At 45.6% G+C, this 17,263-nt stretch overlaps 1 protein-coding gene across 3 annotated transcripts in view; it reads right to left on the bottom strand.

Moving 5' to 3' along the window:
• Prune1 (prune exopolyphosphatase 1) overlaps positions 1-17,263 on the bottom strand; it is a 29,385-nt gene that overhangs the window by 8,357 nt on the left and 3,765 nt on the right. The window contains exons 2-6 of one of the 3 annotated variants that reach the window (XM_055603665.1): positions 10,278-10,370; positions 7,510-7,712; positions 5,210-5,391; positions 3,496-3,654; positions 1,273-1,367 (exon numbers count right to left, since the gene is read on the bottom strand). In XM_055603665.1, coding sequence (XP_055459640.1) covers positions 1,273-1,367; positions 3,496-3,654; positions 5,210-5,391; positions 7,510-7,712; positions 10,278-10,370 — 732 coding nt within the window. Of the gene's footprint in view, positions 1-1,272; positions 1,368-3,495; positions 3,655-5,209; positions 5,395-7,509; positions 7,713-10,277; positions 10,371-17,263 lie in introns of those variants that run through there. The other 2 variants (XM_055603664.1, XM_055603666.1) reach the window with 2 other exon arrangements.

Below are 17,263 nucleotides of genomic sequence, written 5' to 3'. Positions count from 1 at the left end.
GAAAAAAAAAAAAAAAAAAAAAAAAAAAAAAAAGTGTCTATAAATGTTTATGTGAGTGCAGACACCTACAGAGGCCAGACAGCACAGGAGTCCCTAAACTGAAAAATTATCAGTGGTTATGACCTGCCTGACATGGGTGCTTTAAACTGAACATCAGAGCAGGGATCGCTCTAGGCTGCCAAGCGAGGGTCATGCTACAGCTGGATATGGTGGCTCCAGACTGTAATCCTAGCTCTTAGAGGCAGAGGCAGGAAGCCTGCCTTGAATTCACCATCAGTCTTGGCTACATAGCAACTTCCCATGTCAACCTATCTTGAAAAGCACATGAACAAGACCAAGGAGATGGCTCAGCAGGTAAAGGCACTTGCTGCCAAGGCTGCCGACCTGGGTTCAGTCCCCAGAACACACACAGCTGGAACAAAGAACTGATCTCTGACCTTTCTAAGTGTGTTGTAGTTTTTGTTCGTTTTTGAGTCAGGGTTTCTCTGTGTGCCCTTGGGTGTCCTGGAACTTGGTCTGTAGACCAGGCCGGCCTTACCTCACCTGAGTGCTGGGATTAAACATGTATGTCGCCACTGCACAGTGTGTTTTGAAAAAGGGTCTCACTCTGTAGCCCTGCCTGGCCTGGAACTCAGAGATCTGCCTACCTCTGAGAATCCAGAGTGCTGAGATTAAAGGCACGTGCCACCGTGCCTGGCATAAATGTAATTTAGAAAAAATTTTGAAAGGGCTGGAGAGGTGGCTCAGCTGTTAATGGCTAGAATATGTATATTTACATTTTAGAAATTTTATTTTATGTGTGTGATTGTTTTGCCTGCATGTATGTATGTGTAGCATGTGTGTGTGCCTGGGGCCCACAGAAGTCTAAAGATGGTGTCAGAATTCCTGGAACTGAAGTTCCAGATGGTTGTAAACTACCATGTGGGCGCTAAGAACTGAACCTGGGTCCTCTGTAAGAGGAAAAAATGTTCTTAACCACTGAGCCAACTTTCCATCCCTATCAAAAAATATTAAAAGGAAATTATACACAAAAACCACGGATTGCTCTATGGAGAACAGCCTGTAGGAGTGAAAAACTAAGTGAATGCAGAGAAACTAGCACTCAGGCTGTTCACACAGGACAGTGAGGGGTGATGGACTGTGGAGAAGCCCAGAGGAGATGGAGACAAGCAGAGAGGATCCTGGTCCTCTGGAGTGAGGCCGCAGTGAAGGGCAAGGGCTCGTGCACGACTGAAGGCATTATTTTCCATCTCACAGGCAATCTGCTCTTACCTCCAGGTCCATGTAGATGGCACTGACAGCTACCTTGATGCTTTGTCTGTAGATGGTCTTCTGGTCCTTTCTGAGCATTTGCTCAGTGCTCAGTCCTAGAAAACAGATGGGGAACTAGGAGGCAAATAGGGGACCTGGCCTGACGCCTCCAGAGTAAAGGCAAAGAAAATGGAAAAACACTTTCTCCTCAGGGCAATGAACAGGAACAGTAACTGAAGATGTAATTATATAAGGGATTTCTTAAATAATCAAGTCACAAGCAGGAGAGACAGCTCAGCAGTTAAGAACATTGGCTATTCTTCCAGAGGACCAGGGTTCAATTCCCAGCACCTACATGGTGGCTTATAAGTGTGTGTAACTGTAGTTCCAGGGAATCTGATGCCTTCTTCTGTCTTCTGTGGGCACCAGCCATGTATATAATATACAGACATACATGCAGGCAAAACACCCATATATCACACACACACACACACACACACACACACACGTACACACATACTGAATCTCAAACATGTTCACATATATTTATATAATAGATAGAATTTACATGAAAAAAAAAAAAAAATATATATATATATATATTTTTTTTTTTTTTTTTTTGAGATGGGGTCTCTCTATCCTGGCTGTCCTGAACTTATTATGTAGACCAGGCTGTGCTCAAACTCACAGAGATCTTTCTGCCTCTGCCTCCAAGGTACAGCAATAGAGGCACGAGCCACCACACCCAGCTCAAATAAATTTTTGAAATGATAATAATCAGGTCACAGTAGTTAAATGGTTACCTTTAGCAGAAGGACTTTGTAGAGGGTAAGAGAGGCTTTCCTGGGTGTGGTGGTGCATCTGATCCCAGTGCTCTTGAGGAAAAGGCTGGAGGAACTTCAGAGTCCCGAAACCAGCCAGGTCTACACCGCGAGTTCCAGGTCAGCTGCCGCTACACAGTGGGACCGCCTCATTAACATAAACACACCCTCTCAAAACAAACACGCAAAAAGCTGGAACCCAAACCACTGAGGCCTTTCCTTTCCTCTATCCTCCTCTCACTGCATTTCTTTCCTTTTTGGCTGGGGACCACACCCAGGCCCGTGCATAGCCTGGGCAAGCACCTGCTCTCCTCAGTCCATGTGTTTCCTTTGGCTTTCTAAGCGCCCATGTAGAATTTCTATTTCCTTCTTTTGCTTTTTTTTTTTTTTTTTTTTTTAATCTCAACAGGTAGATGATGGCAGTTATTGGTTCTCTTTGTCCTCTGAACCAACACACTAAGCCAGTTTCTTCCACTAATTACATAGCTGTAGCTCTAATAACTTAACCCCCCCCTCAGTACAGTTTATTTATACCCTACATGCTCAGATTAGACTGGGATGCTAAGCTTTTTTGGTTTTTGCGAATTTCACAATGTGTTGATCATGTCGATCCTCCCCAACATCCCCAGGCCCACCTGCCCTCCCGCCCAGCTGGCTCTTGAGCCTCTTCTTCTCTCTCCTTTTCACACCCGTCAAGTCCACTGTGCTGCACACCTAGTCTTGGACTTGTTTGTTTGTTTCTGAGACAGGTTTTCTCTGTGTAACCTGGGCGTTCTGGAACTCCCTCTGTAGACCAGGCTGGCCTCAAACTCACAGAGATCTTTGTCTTGCTTGACTTTGCCTCCTGAGTGCTGGGATTCCAGGAGTGTGCCACTACCACCTAGCTAGTCTTTTAAAAATTCTTTTTATGTTTCTTCTGGAAACAGGTTTCTTTGTGTAGCCCTAGCTGTCTTAGACTCACTTTATAGATCAGGCTGGCTTCGAACTCACAGCAATCTGCCTGCCTCTGCCTCCCAGAGGGCCGGGATTATAGGCGTGCACCATCTTGCCAGGCTAAATCCCTCTCATTTTTATTTGTTTGTTTGTTTGTTTACTTTGGAGACAGGGTTTCTCTGGGTAGCTTTTACCTTTTGAGGCAAGAAAGCTCAAGCAATCTTTAAACTCACTATGTAGCCCATGTTGCTCTGAACATTCTACCTTCCTGCCTCTGCTTCACCAGTGCTGGGATTACATCGTGGGCTCCGACCCTGTCCTTTCTCATCCTCTCCCAGACTCAGATGACTGATGGATTCAAGAGCAGACACCTGATATAAGGGTAAACCATCTTAATGCTCTGAAATTGCTCTGATGGCTTTCCAGATATGATCTTCAGAGCTTGCCCACTGACTTTCTCACATGAAAAATTCAGCCATACATGTCATACCTGAGATGTCAAACTTCGCTTTTTGCAGAGAATCAAACATGTCCTGTCTTTTAGGCAGATCTGGGAAGAGGGCCTCCAGTTTTTCCACATATTTGCTGTCCTTCGGGGTTGCCTTTCCGATTTTGGCATCCATGTTGACACAGTCCAGGATGATAGTACCTATCAAGGATTGGGAAAAAAAGCCCTGCGAGTGAACCCCCCACTCACAACCACCAGCACCCACACAGTTCCAAATCCAGTGAAATGATCCAAAGGATGCATCACATGAAAACCCACAGGGCAGAGCGATGCACCTGGACTGACTGTGTCCTAGGAGAGACCTCCTGAGGTAAACTACAATGAGGGACATGGAAATATGGACAATAGGCCTGAGCATGGGGCTCTCAGGAGGTCTGAAGCCCTCTTCTGGCCTTGTCAGGTACTAGACATGCACACTGTGTCCAGACAAACATAAAAACAAGACACCCATCACATAAAATAAATAAAATAAAAAGCCTATGCATTCTAAGCCTTGTAGATTTCACAGTTTCAAAGGGAATCCATCTCTTCAGCAAGACAAATTCCATCACAGACTTATTTTTTGCATTTTTGTTTATTCTTTGAAATTTGCATATTCTTCCCCCCCCCCCAGCTCTGCCTCCATCTCCCTACCCACCCAACTACATGTTCTTTCTTTCTTTCTTTTAAAAAAGGGGGTAGGAACCGGGCAGTGGTGGCATACACCTTTAATCTTAGCACTTAGGAGGCAGAGGCACGTAGATCTCTGCGAGTCCGAGGCCAGCCTGGCCTACAGAGTGAGTTCCAGGACAGCCAGGGACACAGAGAGAAACCCTGTCTCAAAAAAAGTAAAACAAAGCAAAAGGGATGGGGTTTAGGAGCTGGAGAGATGGCTCAGAAGTTAAGAGCACTGGCTGTTCTTCTGGGGGACCCAAATTCAATTCCCAGCACCCTCATAGCAGCTCACAACCATCTGTAACTCTGACACTTCCTTCTGACCTGAGGGCACCATGCATACATGTAGTACATGGAAATACATGCAGGCAAAACACCTCTCCACATAAAATTTTTAAAAAAATTTTTAAAGGATAAAAAAAAAAAAAACAACAAAGAAACAAAAAAAACCTCATAGAGTATGATTTTTGTTGGCCAAGTATTCCTGAGCATATTTCCTGCCTTGGAGTATGATCAACCTAGGGTAGCTCCATGAAAGAAAACTGATTCCTCTCTCAACAGCTATGAGTTTCAAATACCTTCTTGGCTACTGATGAAACTTCCCTTTTGCGTCTGGATTTTGTCTTCCATCACAGCATCTGAACACTGGAAGAGGGTGCCTAGTCTAATCTAAATGAGATCAGCTCATACACACCCCATGGCAAAATGAGAGGAAAGGTTAAGGGCCCTGCTCAAGATAAGACAGCCATTTCCTGGTGGAACTGACATCAGACTCTGTTTCCTGTGTCTTTGGTGAGCCCTGAGTCCATTAAACAAGGCCGCAAATGGGAAGGCTGAGGCCAGTTGCCCCGCGTTTCCTTTCCACCTTCTCCAACACAATTCGCAGGCAGTGCCTACCTACTGTAAGACACCATGCCCTGTGGGATGAGGAGATGGCTTTACGAGTCACAACTAAAACCAGACGGGTGTAGGCGTTCCCGGCCCCCTTTCCGGGACAGGAGCAAAACAATCAATCAGGTCCCGACCCCAACCAATCCCTTACCTCGCAGCAGGGCAGCAATCTGTCTGCTCAAGATCTCTGGTGCCCCCTGCAGGATTCTCTCTGCCACCAGGGTAGCGCAGGACCCCACCAGCTCCACGGAAACATGACAGGCAGGACTGTAGCTCTGCTCAATTGGTCGGTGGTCCAGCACCTCTGTTACTGCGTCCTCCAGAGCTGCATCACTTCTGGGGTGGGCGGTGGTGAACACAGAGCAGAAGGAGAGAAGTGGGCAAGATAACTCCAGCTGCCCAGACCAATCTCTAACTCCCTACCATAAAGAGTGTAGAGGTTTTAGCAAACAGACAGAAGTCACCTTTACCCTGGCCTTACCTATCTCTACTCTCTTCCTTTTTTTTTTTTTTAAAGATGTGAGTGTCTGGGTGTCTGCATGTCAGAAGAGGGCAGCAGATCTCTTTATAGATGGTCACGAGCCACCAAGTGGTTGCTGGGAATTGAACCCTGGACCTCTGGCAGAGCAGCCAGCGTTTTTAACCACTGAGCCATCTCTCTAGCCTCTACTCTCTTCTTTAATGTGGTATCTGCAGTGGCATTTAAATGGCATGTAAGTGAACTCTGTGAAGTGTGTGCTGTAAATCTACAATTATTGCCCTGTAGGGTTGCCTTTCCAACTGAACTCTGACATTTGACCTGGTTGTCTAACAATGAAACTACCATGTAGGTCATCAGGGCAGGGTTTTTATTCATGGCTTCCTTTCCAACCCTGTGCTACCTTCTAAGGCCGTCAGTATCAAGTCTCTTAACTGGCTATTTTCTTTTCAGCTAAAAGCTTGTCTAAGCTGTCCTTCAAAAGCTTCCTGAATGATCACTTGAAAACAAACACACACACAACCCACAAGTTTTTACTACCTAAAAACAAAGTCCAATCTCCTTAGAAGGGCCTACAAGACCTCTATGATCTGCCCCTGCCTACCTCAGCCTCATCAATTCATGCCGTAACTTTCCCACATATTTTACACCCAGCTGTGCAAAACAAGCCCCAGTTCCCGACTCCGTGCGATTTCATGCCTGCCTGGCTTTGCCTCTGTTAATTCCTCTCTGTCTGAAAGGCTCCTCTCAGCCATCTTTCCACCCTGCAGGGACAAACACCAAGTTCTCTCCTAGGCCCGGGCTCAAGGGTCTGCTCCCCTACAGATCATCAATGGCCCCAGTTTCTCTCCAGTGTGACGAGTTAAGTCCGTGTATATTCCATCAAGTCTGACTAGAGCGGCAGCTACTGCTTGCCTCCAGCACCCCACACAATGTTTGCTTATTCCCTCTCCCTGACTAAAAGATGCAAGAAAACTGTCACCTGCACCCACTTCAGAAAAGGGTGATAATGAGTAAATTTATGGATGCATGAATGCCATTAGGCACCTAACACTTCTTAGTACAACCAGTGTTGCTCAAGGGAAAAATAGACATTTTTAAGAGCAGCAGGAGCCAGACACACTTAGGCAGGTCTTACACTCATGTTGCTTTTTGGCAGCTTTTTCTGGCCCTAAATTAGAAGTGGAATTAGGATAGATGTACACATTTGTTGAACAGACATGGCTGAGGTATTTATAGTCTACTAGAACATATTACTCCCATTTCAAAACAGAAAAAAGTTTTGACGTTGAAGGCAGACTTGATATTTTGAATGATTATTTCTTTTGAACTCACTATATATTTTTGTTCCTTATATATTTTTATATATTGTTGTTTATATCATAAACACTAGAGAAATGTTTTTTTGTTTTTTTGTTTTTTTTCCAAGACAGGGTTTTTCTGTGTAGCCTTGGCTGTGCTGGACTTACTTTGTAGACCAGGCCAGCCTCAAACTCACAGAGATCCGCCTGCCTCTGCCTTCTTGAATGCTGGGATTACAAGCCTGTACCACTGTGCCCGGCTTAAATGATACTATTTTTAATAGGCCCCATCAATTTCATCCTGAGGCAAGTGGATTTCTGTCTCACACAAAAAAGCAAACGGGGCTGGCGAGATGGCTCAGAGGTTAAGAGCACTGGCTGCTCTTCCAGAGGTTCTGAGTTCAATGCTCAGCACTCACATGGTGGCTCACAACCACCTAGAATAAGATCTGCTGCCCTCTTCTGGTGTGCAGGCACACATGTAGGCAGAACATGTATAAATAATAAATGGATAGATAGATAGACAGACAGACAGACAGATAGATAGATAGAGCAACAACAAAAAAGTAGAAAAATTAGCCTGTGAGAGTCTAGAAGGCAAATCTTTCTGCGCCTTTCATTGGAGTCTAGCATCACGGGATGAGTACCCACTGGCTCATCCCGTCTACTTACCTGGGTAAGATGTGATGGTCGACAAGGGTGAGGTTGAGTTGGCCAGCCTCGTGCAGGGCACAGAGGTCAATCTCATCCCGGAAAATCAGCGCAGGCTCTGGAATCTGAAGCTCCTGCAGGAAGAAGACATTGTCCCCTCGTAGAGGAAGCTCAGAACGCTTTATATTTAAAACTGGTATGAAGATCTCTTCTGCTTCAGATGTCTAGTCAAGGAATTGAAAAAAAGACATCATAAGGGTCTGGAAAAAGTAACCCTAACCCTGAGATTGGATTGTGAGTTCACGCCCTCATACATATCCAAAGGAGACATGATCTTGGGGAAGTTCCCAACATCTCAAGGTCACAAGTACCAAATCTTTAATAAGCAAAGGGATGCTGGGGGCTGGTGGCATAGTAGTGCATGCTTATAACCCCATACTCTGGAAGGCAAAGGCAGGAGGATCTCTGTGAGTTCGAGACCAGCCTGGTCTACAAAGCAAGTCCAGAACATCCAAGGCTACACAGAGAAACCCTGCCTCAAAAAATAAATAAATAAATAAATAAATAAATAAATGGGTTTTTTTTTTTTTTTTAAATACAGGAGAATCAAACTCAGAGAGCCTTGACCATGAATTGAGCTGTATCCTAATGTTTTGAGACAATGGTCCTTGCCCTCCTTCTTAGCAACAACATGGAAACCAACAAGCTATCTTATGGAAAGACCTGGGTATAGACTTCATGCTACAGGAAAGAGATTATCAGTCCTTAACAGTTAACCTGAGCAGCAGTTAGAGAGATGGATCAGAGGAAAAGAGCACTGGCTCCTCTTCCAGAGGACCCAGTTTCCATTCCCAGCACCCAAAAGGCAGCTCACAACTGTCTGTAACTCCAGTCCCAGGGAATCAATGCCTTCTTCTCAACACTGGGGGCACCTGGCAAACACTTAGTGCATAGACATACATGCAGGCAAAACATCCAGACACATAAAATAAGAATAAACATTTCTTTTTAAGTGACATGGATTGGCAGGTAGCTTGGTTAGTATAGTACTTACCTGGCATGCAAGAGGCCTAGGAATTCCTGAGGCTGCATAAACCAATGTGGTGGTTTACGCCTGTAATCCTAGCACACAGGAGGTGGAGGCAGAACTTAAAATTCAGTGCTACCCTCAGCTAAGTTCAACATCAGTGTCCAATAAATGAAAACCTGTCTCAAAAATCAAATAGCTAACCTGAGAAAACTAAATACTACATCATTGGTATCCATAAGAAACTCAACAATAAGTTATTTGAATATAACTTTATGGTTTTGCAGATCCTGTATGGTGGTTTAAATGACCCTCCACCCCACAGGCTCATGTTTGAATATTTAGTCATCAACACTTGGGAAGGATTGTGAGGCGTGGCCTTGTTGGAGAAAGTGTGTCACTAGGGGTGGGCTTTGAGGTCTCAAGGATCCAGGGTGTGCCCAGTGGCTCTCTCTTCCTGCTGCCTGTGGGTTCTGTGGATCCACTTCTCCTGCACCATGTCTGCCTGTGTGCCACTATGCTCAGTGCCATGATGACAATGAACTAAACCTTTCAAACTGTAAGCAAGCCCAATTAACTATCTTTCATTTTATTTTTAAGGCAGGGTTTTTCTGTGTAGCCCTGGCTGTCTTGGAACTCACTCTGTAGACCAGACTGGCTTCAAACTCAGAGATCCAGCTTCCTCTGCCTCCCTGAGTGCTGGGGCTAAACGTGTGTGTGTCACTATGCCCAACAAATGCTTTCTTTCTCAAGACTTGCCATGGTCATGGTCTCTTTTCACAGCAATAGAAAGACATCCCTCAAAACAGACATATGGTGAAACAGTATTCAGTGAAGTTTAGGGGTCTTTATTTAGCTTCTGTGTTGTGAACGGGTACAGCTGTATCCGTTCCTGCACAAGCACTGAGGAGGTCAGGGGACAATCTCAGCTGTCATTCTAAAGGCACCAGAACCCCCAGGTGGACAGGGGGACAAAGCTCTCACTTGACTGAAACTCAACAGGTAGGCCAGGCTGGCTGGCCGCTGAGGCCTAGGGATCTGCCTGCCCACCTCTCTCGTGCTAGGATGAGAAGGGAATGCCACCATGCCTGACTTTTTATATTGGTCCTAGAGATTCGACTCTGGTCTTCATGCTTGCACATCAAGGCCTTTATTGAGTGAGCTATCCTACCCACTCTCCAACTTTATTTGCTTTAACTGACTTCTTTATTTTATGCCTGAGTGTTTGGCCTGTGTCGTATGTGTACCATATGTGTGCTTGGTGCCTGTGGAGGTCAGAAGAGGGCATTTTGATCCCCTGAAAATGCAACTATAAATGGTTATGAGGGGCTGGAGAGATAGCTCAGTGGTTAAGAGCACTGGATGCTATCCCAAAGGACCCAGGCTCAATTCCAGCACCCACATGGCAGCTCACAACTGTCTGTGATGCCAATTCCAAAGGACCTGATACCTTTACACTAATGTACATTAATAAAATTTTAAAAATGTAAAAAAGAAGCAAAAAATAAAAAAAATAAATGATTGTGAGCTGCCATGTAGGTGCTGGGGAATTGAATCCTGGTCCTCTGAGCCATCTCTCCAGCCCTTATTTATTTCTTTTATTTATTTATAATGACACAGGATGGTCCTTATCCTCTTGATTCCTGCTTTCAAGAGCTTATGTGTCATCACACCCAGCTGAGAAACTTCAATTCTGACAAGTGGCATGGCTGGGTCTTGAATCGGAATCTTCTCACTCTAAGGGCTGTTTCCTGGTACTCACCTTTGTAAGGTAGAAAGCCAGGGCAAGAGCAGACACCATGGAGTCTAAGTCACAGGCTTCGTTTCCCAGCACAACATGTACAGGCCTGGACTCCTGGAGGGGAAGGAGAAACTAATGAAATCATTTCTGTGTATTTCCCTCACCTCACTCAAGTTGGGCATCACGTACACTGTGCTGCCCTTCAGGGGATCGGCAGAGAGGGCCCAAATGGCTAGGCTTTAAGCCACTGTATACAACCAGTTAGCAGAAAGGTGCTTTTTCCCCTCCACTGACCCATGTCCTTGCATGCTAACCCTCAGAAAAACACAAAACAATCTCATTGCTTATGTGTCTTCAGACACTCACTGTAGGCAAAAACAGGATGCTGTCACGGACAGTTAAGCCATGTGTTCAAGGATACCAGGCCTAACTTGCTGCTCATTGCCCCTATTTTCAAAACAGAAGTATAATTCTTACATTTCTAAGCTATAAAAAATAAGCAAAATGGCTTTATTGAAAATAAAGGCAAAAATAAAATCTACAGCCAACAAGAAGGTTCAGTGGATAAGGGTGTTTGCCAGAAGCCAAGCCTGCTGACCTGTGTTTGGCCCCTGGGATCCACGTGGTTGGAGAAAACCTGCACTTGAAAGCTGTCCTCCAAACTCCACACCACGTGCTGCAGGCTTGGAATGAGGGACCTTTACTCACCTTCCTCCACACACACTACTTTGTATGCTACACTAAGAAGGTAAATACATAACCCACAGCCAAGACTGGCTGCTGCTAGAACTTTGCTGGACTTTTGGTTCTGTTCTGTTTTAGAGAAGGTCTCACTCTATAACCCTGACTGGCCTTGAATCCATCTGCCTCATCCCCAAGAAGCTGGGATTACAGGCATGAGCTGGCTTGGCTTGAACACATATTTAAATGAATTTGAGTTTATGTGTGTGCACAAGCCATGGTGCCAACCTCAGATGTTGGTCCTCTCCTTCCTCCTTTTTGGGGAGAGGTTCTCTTGTTCACTACAAGTCTACAAATTTCTAGGGATTTACATGGGTTCTGGGGATCTGAACTTCTGTCCTCATACTTTTTTTTTTTTGAGACAGGGTCTCACTGTAGCCCAGGCTGGCCTGGAACTCACTATGTAGAGCAAGCAGTCCTTGAACTCAGAGATCCACCTGCCTCTGCCTCTGCCTCCTAAGCACTGGGATCAAAGGTAACATAACATAACAAAACAACAAGAAAACGAGAGGAAAATGTCTGAATGACAGATATGCCAACTAGCCTGGTTTGATGGTTATGCACTGTGTGTCCAGAGTGAGCTCGGAGTGATCAAAGAGCACCACGGAAGGGCTAATCTTTTCCAGTTTTAAAAGTCATTTTTGGAGATTTGCTTTTGTTTTTTGCATTTGGGTATTTTGCTTGTATGTATGACCATGTAACACATGTGTGCGTTGCCTAGAAAGACGAGAGAGGGAGCTGTATCTCTTGCAACAGGAGTTACCCAGCCACCATATGAGTGCTGGTAATTGAACCAGGGTTTTCTGGAAGAGCAGCTGGCATTCTCAGCCACTGGGCCATTGCTACATTTTTCTGCAATGTTTTCTTTCTTTTTAAGATGTATATGGGGGCTGGAGAGATGGCTCAGTGGTTAAGAGCACTGTCTGCTCTTCCAGAGGTCCTGAGTTCAATTCCCAGCAACCACATGGTGGCTCACAACCATCTACACCCTCTACTGCCCTCTTAGAGCACTAATATGCATAAAATAAATGAATATATGAGTGCTCTGTCTGCATGTTGCCTGCACGGCAATACAGGGCACCAGGTGGTTGTGAGCTACCATGTGGTTGCTGGGGACTGAACGCAAGATCTCTGTGAGAGCAGATGGTGCTCTTAACCATTGAGCCATCTTTCCAGCCCAATGTTTTGTTTTGTTTGTCTTGTCTCAAACTCAGAAGCATCCTGCCTCGGCCTCCCTAAAGCTGCAATCCTATATTTGGACCACCACTCCTGGCAACACGAAACTCTCTTCCAAAGCAATGAGAGAGTTCTATTCCCAAGACTGCAGTCATATGACACAGTTTCTCCTTTGACTTCTCCTGAGACCAGAGAAGGCCCCTCTGTTTCCCAGACAGACAGCTCAGATGGCTGTGGATCAAAGTGTCAGGAAAACCCTAGAGTCAACCTCACCAAAGTAGCAAGGGCGCTGTAAACATGAAGGGCCACGTGTCTCAGCTGGAGGGAGGGTAGAGGACAAGAGAAAGGCTGAGCAACGAGTTTGAGGAAGGTCCCGGAGAAGCGTCCCTGTCACGGTGCAGCTGAACCACACCCAGGCAGATCCCCAGCAGGGAGGGAAGGGAAAGAGAAGCAGAGGGAAGGGACCAAGGCCACTTCACAGCATGAAGGGAAGAGAAGTGGTCTCTAATTGAAAGATGAACAGCAAATTCTGGAGCTCAGCCAAGGCCAGCAATGGATGGCACAGATGCTCTCTGCCAATTGTGGCAGATCCCAGACCTGGGACCACCAAAGGTATGCAGCTTCTCTTCTTTCCCATCCCTGGCCAGCACCCCCCAATGTCACCCAAGCCTGCCTGGACTATGCACCCCACCAAACCACAGTGCATGTTTGCCCGTGAAGCCGTCCTTGCACTATTCACTCTCTGGAAGCGGCAGGATACCACTTGGAAAATCACTGACTTGGGTTGAATCCAGTGCTGCTTCTAACTCAATATGGGGTCCTGGTTCCTTTATAAAATGAGGGTAGGGCTGCCAATCTTGACAGCCTGAGTTCAGTTCCTAGAACCAATATGGTAGAAAGAATTGGGAACCTTGCAGAGAAACAACTTGTTCTCTGACCTTTACCGCATGCTTGGGTGCTCCTGAATTTTCCCCATCCCCACAAATATATAAATAAATGATAAGAATTTTTATTCTATGGGATAGAAGATGGGTCATGTATTGTTCTTGAAGAGAACCAATGTTAGGCTCTCGGCCACTACATTGGGTGGTTCAAATGACCAGTACCTCCAGCTCCCTGGTACCCTATGCCCTCTTCTGGCTTCCAGGGGCGCCTCCATTCATGTGCATATTCCCACACATAGATACACACATGTACATACAATTAAAAAATTTTTTGAGACATGGTTTCTCTGTATAGCTCTGGCTGTCCTGGAATTGACCTGTAGATCAGGCTGACCTCACAGAGATCCACCAGCCTCTGACTCAGAGTCTGTGGGCTGAGGGCGTTGCCACCACACCCAGCTCTTTTTTTTTTTTAAAATGAGGATAGGTTGGGCATGTTGGAGCACACCTTTAACCCCAGACTTGGGGCTCAAGCAGGACTGCAGTAATGTTGAACCCAATCTGGGCTATATAATGAGTTCCAAGCCAGCCTGGACTACAGATGAGATCCAAAAAAGCAAGAAAAGAATAACAATGTAAATTGTTTTACACCATTGCAGCGTTAAATGAGATCATCTAAGAGCCTGCTCTGTGACACAGCACCTCCCCCATCTTCTCTTGCTCCTCCCTGCCCAGGCTGGCCCACCCTTTGAAAAGCCCCTTCTCTGTGAAGTCTTCCTTGCCATCCAGGCAGGTGACCCTCTCCTGCTCTAGCTTCCTGCAGCTGCAGTTCTCAGGAAAGATGAGACCGTAAGGGGCTCCAAATCTTTTCATGACTGTGTACCCCTAATTCAGAACACAGCTTAGGATACAAACTAGAAGATCAAGAGAGTGAAAAGGGTCAGGCATACTGGCACACGCCTGTAGTCCAGCACTCTGGGAGGCAGGGGCAGGTTGATCTGTGAGTTTGAGGCCAGTCTGGTCTACAGAGTGAGTCCAGTACAGCCAGGACTACACAGAGAAACCTTGTCTTGGGAAAAGAAAGAGAGGAAAAGGGTATTCTTTACTCTTCACGATTATGCTCCAGAAAACGGAGACTCCTGTGTGCTGTGCACAGCTGCCCCGACACACACTTAAAAGGCACTGTCCTCTTTTAGGAAAGATATGTAACTCTCACCTCCAGCCCACCTCTCCACCAGCTGAATATACAGACCAAACAGTATCTGTTTTCTAAGCAGAGGAAGAGTTCAGGGAAAACACAGCTAAACTTAGCAGCATGAGAAACCTGAGCTGCCAATGGAAGAAACAGAATCTGAGCGCCACAGGAAACATACTTTTTTTTTTTTAACAGACAGGATCTATCTAAGTTGACCTGGCTGGCCTTGAATGCAAAGAGATCTGCTGTCCTCTGACTGGGATCAAAGGCATGTGCCATCAAACCTACCTAACTTTCACTACATCCCTGGCTGACCTAGAGTTCACTATGTAGGCCAAGCTGGTCTTCAACTCCTGTTAATTCTCCTGCTTCTACCTCCCAAGCGTTGGGATTACAGCATGTGCTACCATGCCCAGTTTGTTTTTGTTTTGAGAGAGTCTCTCCATGTAGAATTTAATATGAAGACCAGGCTGACCTTTAACTCACAGAGACCCTCCATCTGGTACTAAAGGTATGAGCCCCACACCCAGTGAAACTATTTCTAAAAGAAAGGGGCAGATTATGGTTTGTTAGGTAAAAATGGACACTGTGCAGCCTGGCAATCTGAGTTCAATCACTGGGACCCACATAATAGAACACTAACAGCTGAACACCATTCTCTGACCTCCATGTGTACACTGTGGCACGTGTGTGTGCAAACACAATAAATAGTGTAATATAAACAAAAATTTAAAGGAGATGCTCAGTGGTTAAGAACACTTGTTATAGCCGGGCATGGTAGCACAAGCCTTTAATCCCGCACTTGGGAGACTGAGGCAGGAGGATCTCTGTGTTTGAGGGCAGACAGGTCTACAGAGAGTTTCAGGTCAGCCAGGGCTACCCAAAAAACAAACAAACAAAAAAAGCAAAACAGAAACAGACAGAAAAAAAATAAAACAAAACAAACAGAAACCTGTTTCAAAAAGCCAAGCAAAAAAAACAGCCCTTCTTGTTCTTGCAGAGGACCCCGGTTTGTTTCCCAATAACAGTTACACAGTGGCTCACAACCATCCATAATCTATTTCTGGGATCTGACACCCTCTTCTATGAGATGCACATACACACAGACAGACAGAAAGACACACGTACACGCAAGAAAATACATAAAAATTAAATTTAAAAAAATTTTAAAAGAAGAGTAAGAAAAAAGACCCATTAGTTGAAAAAACACATCCTCAAGTGTCTTGTTTGTTTTATGGCCTGGATGGCAGGCAGGAAGAGGGTTTAGGACTAAGAAAACCACTTCCCTTCTGACGATGACTATGGTTGGTATCTGCTCTACACAACAGTAACAAAGGGGTCAGGAAAGCCAGATAACCCACCCCCCAACATAGGAAACGAGAAGACTACAAGAAAGAACAAGCATCCACGTCATCACCCATCCCAGGCCACGCCTGAGAATGGTACCTTTGTTCCTAACTCAGCCTGAAAAGCACCCCACCTACCGAAGGGATAGGAGTCCATAAAAAAACAAACTTTCTCCCTCTTTCCCTTCCTTTGTTTTTGTTGTTGTTTGTTTTTGGTTTTGTTTTCAAGACAAAGTCTCACTAGGTATCTCTGGGTGTCCTGGAACTCACTATGTAGACTAGGCCTCAGTGCTGGGACAAAAGGCGTGCGCCACCGTAACCAGGTCCTTTCTGGTTTTTCCCACACATGCCAGGCTGGCCTGGAACCTCCTCTGTAGTCCAGGCTGACCCCTAACTTGAGCTCTTCCCACCTCAACCTCTGCCACCAAGCTCAAATCTGCAGACTTTTCAGCAGAACATTCTACAGTTATACAGAAGAGACTACAGAAAAGTTCTCTAGTATCACATGCTAAAAATACAGTCTTGCAGCAGAACTGGCTATTATCAGCTGTTCCTGTCCTGTGTAAATCCAAGTGCTCACAGCTCACAGTCACTTAATGGTATGACTGTTTGAATCTGGTCTCTTTCTACACTGGCAGGTGTGAGGGTTATCTGGCTGAGACAGCTGCCAGGACTGATCACCAGGACTGAGTCTGCTGATCCATCCTGCTAGGCCAATGTCCAGCTTCCTCCTCTACCCGCCCAGGTACATGCCTCCTGAAGATGCACCTGCCCTGAAGACAACAACACTCCCTATCAGAAGACTGCTCTTTGGTCAGGGTACACACGGAGCTGTACCCTTCTGCTGCAGACTCCAAACAAGCTCTCGCTTGTTTGAGACTGGGCCTCTCTACATAGTCCCTGACCTCCTGGAATGTGCTATGTAGACAGGCTCGGGTTAGGCTCTCTTCATACAAGAAACATTAGCTGGAGGCTGGAGAAAGAGCTCAGCAGCTCCTAGCACCCACATGGGGTGGCACAACAGCTTGTGATTCTAGCTCCAGGGACTTACTAAAACCCTCTTCTGAATTCTGAGGCAGACACTCACAGATACACACATACACACATGCACGGACACTCACAGATACACACACACACACACACACACACACACACACACGGACACTCACAGATACACACACACACACACGGACACTCACAGATACACACACACACACACACACACACACACACACACACACACAACTCTGAGGGTTCGTGTGGCGGATGCTCACAGATACAACCTCCCATACCCCACACATCCCCACAAAAGGATACTCAAAGATATGTGTATACACATATACACACATACGCATATATTTCTCTTAAAAAAGGAAACATTAACAGATTCTGGGGTAACTGGATGGAAAGGAAGGAAAAAAAGGCCTTATCTTTTCCACTTCATATGTTTTGTGCTTCAATGTTTTCCTTATGTAATAGTTCTATAATTAAAAAGAGTGAAAATTACCCCCCCCCCCCAGCATATACTGCTGCTGCCTTCTCAGCTAACATTCTTAGAGTTGCATATTCCATTTACTCTCTGGACTAGTGAGGCTTGTGCTGACAAGATTCTAAGGCTCCTTCAGGAGGGGAGCACACAGCCTCACAAAGGAGCTAGCTTTCACT

The sequence above is a fragment of the Psammomys obesus genome, unplaced genomic scaffold (genome assembly GCF_907164565.1).
Source record: "Psammomys obesus unplaced genomic scaffold, mPsaObe1.curated_primary_1811, whole genome shotgun sequence".
Classification (NCBI taxonomy): domain Eukaryota; kingdom Metazoa; phylum Chordata; class Mammalia; order Rodentia; family Muridae; genus Psammomys; species Psammomys obesus.
This window is presented reverse-complemented; position numbering and strand designations above follow the sequence as displayed.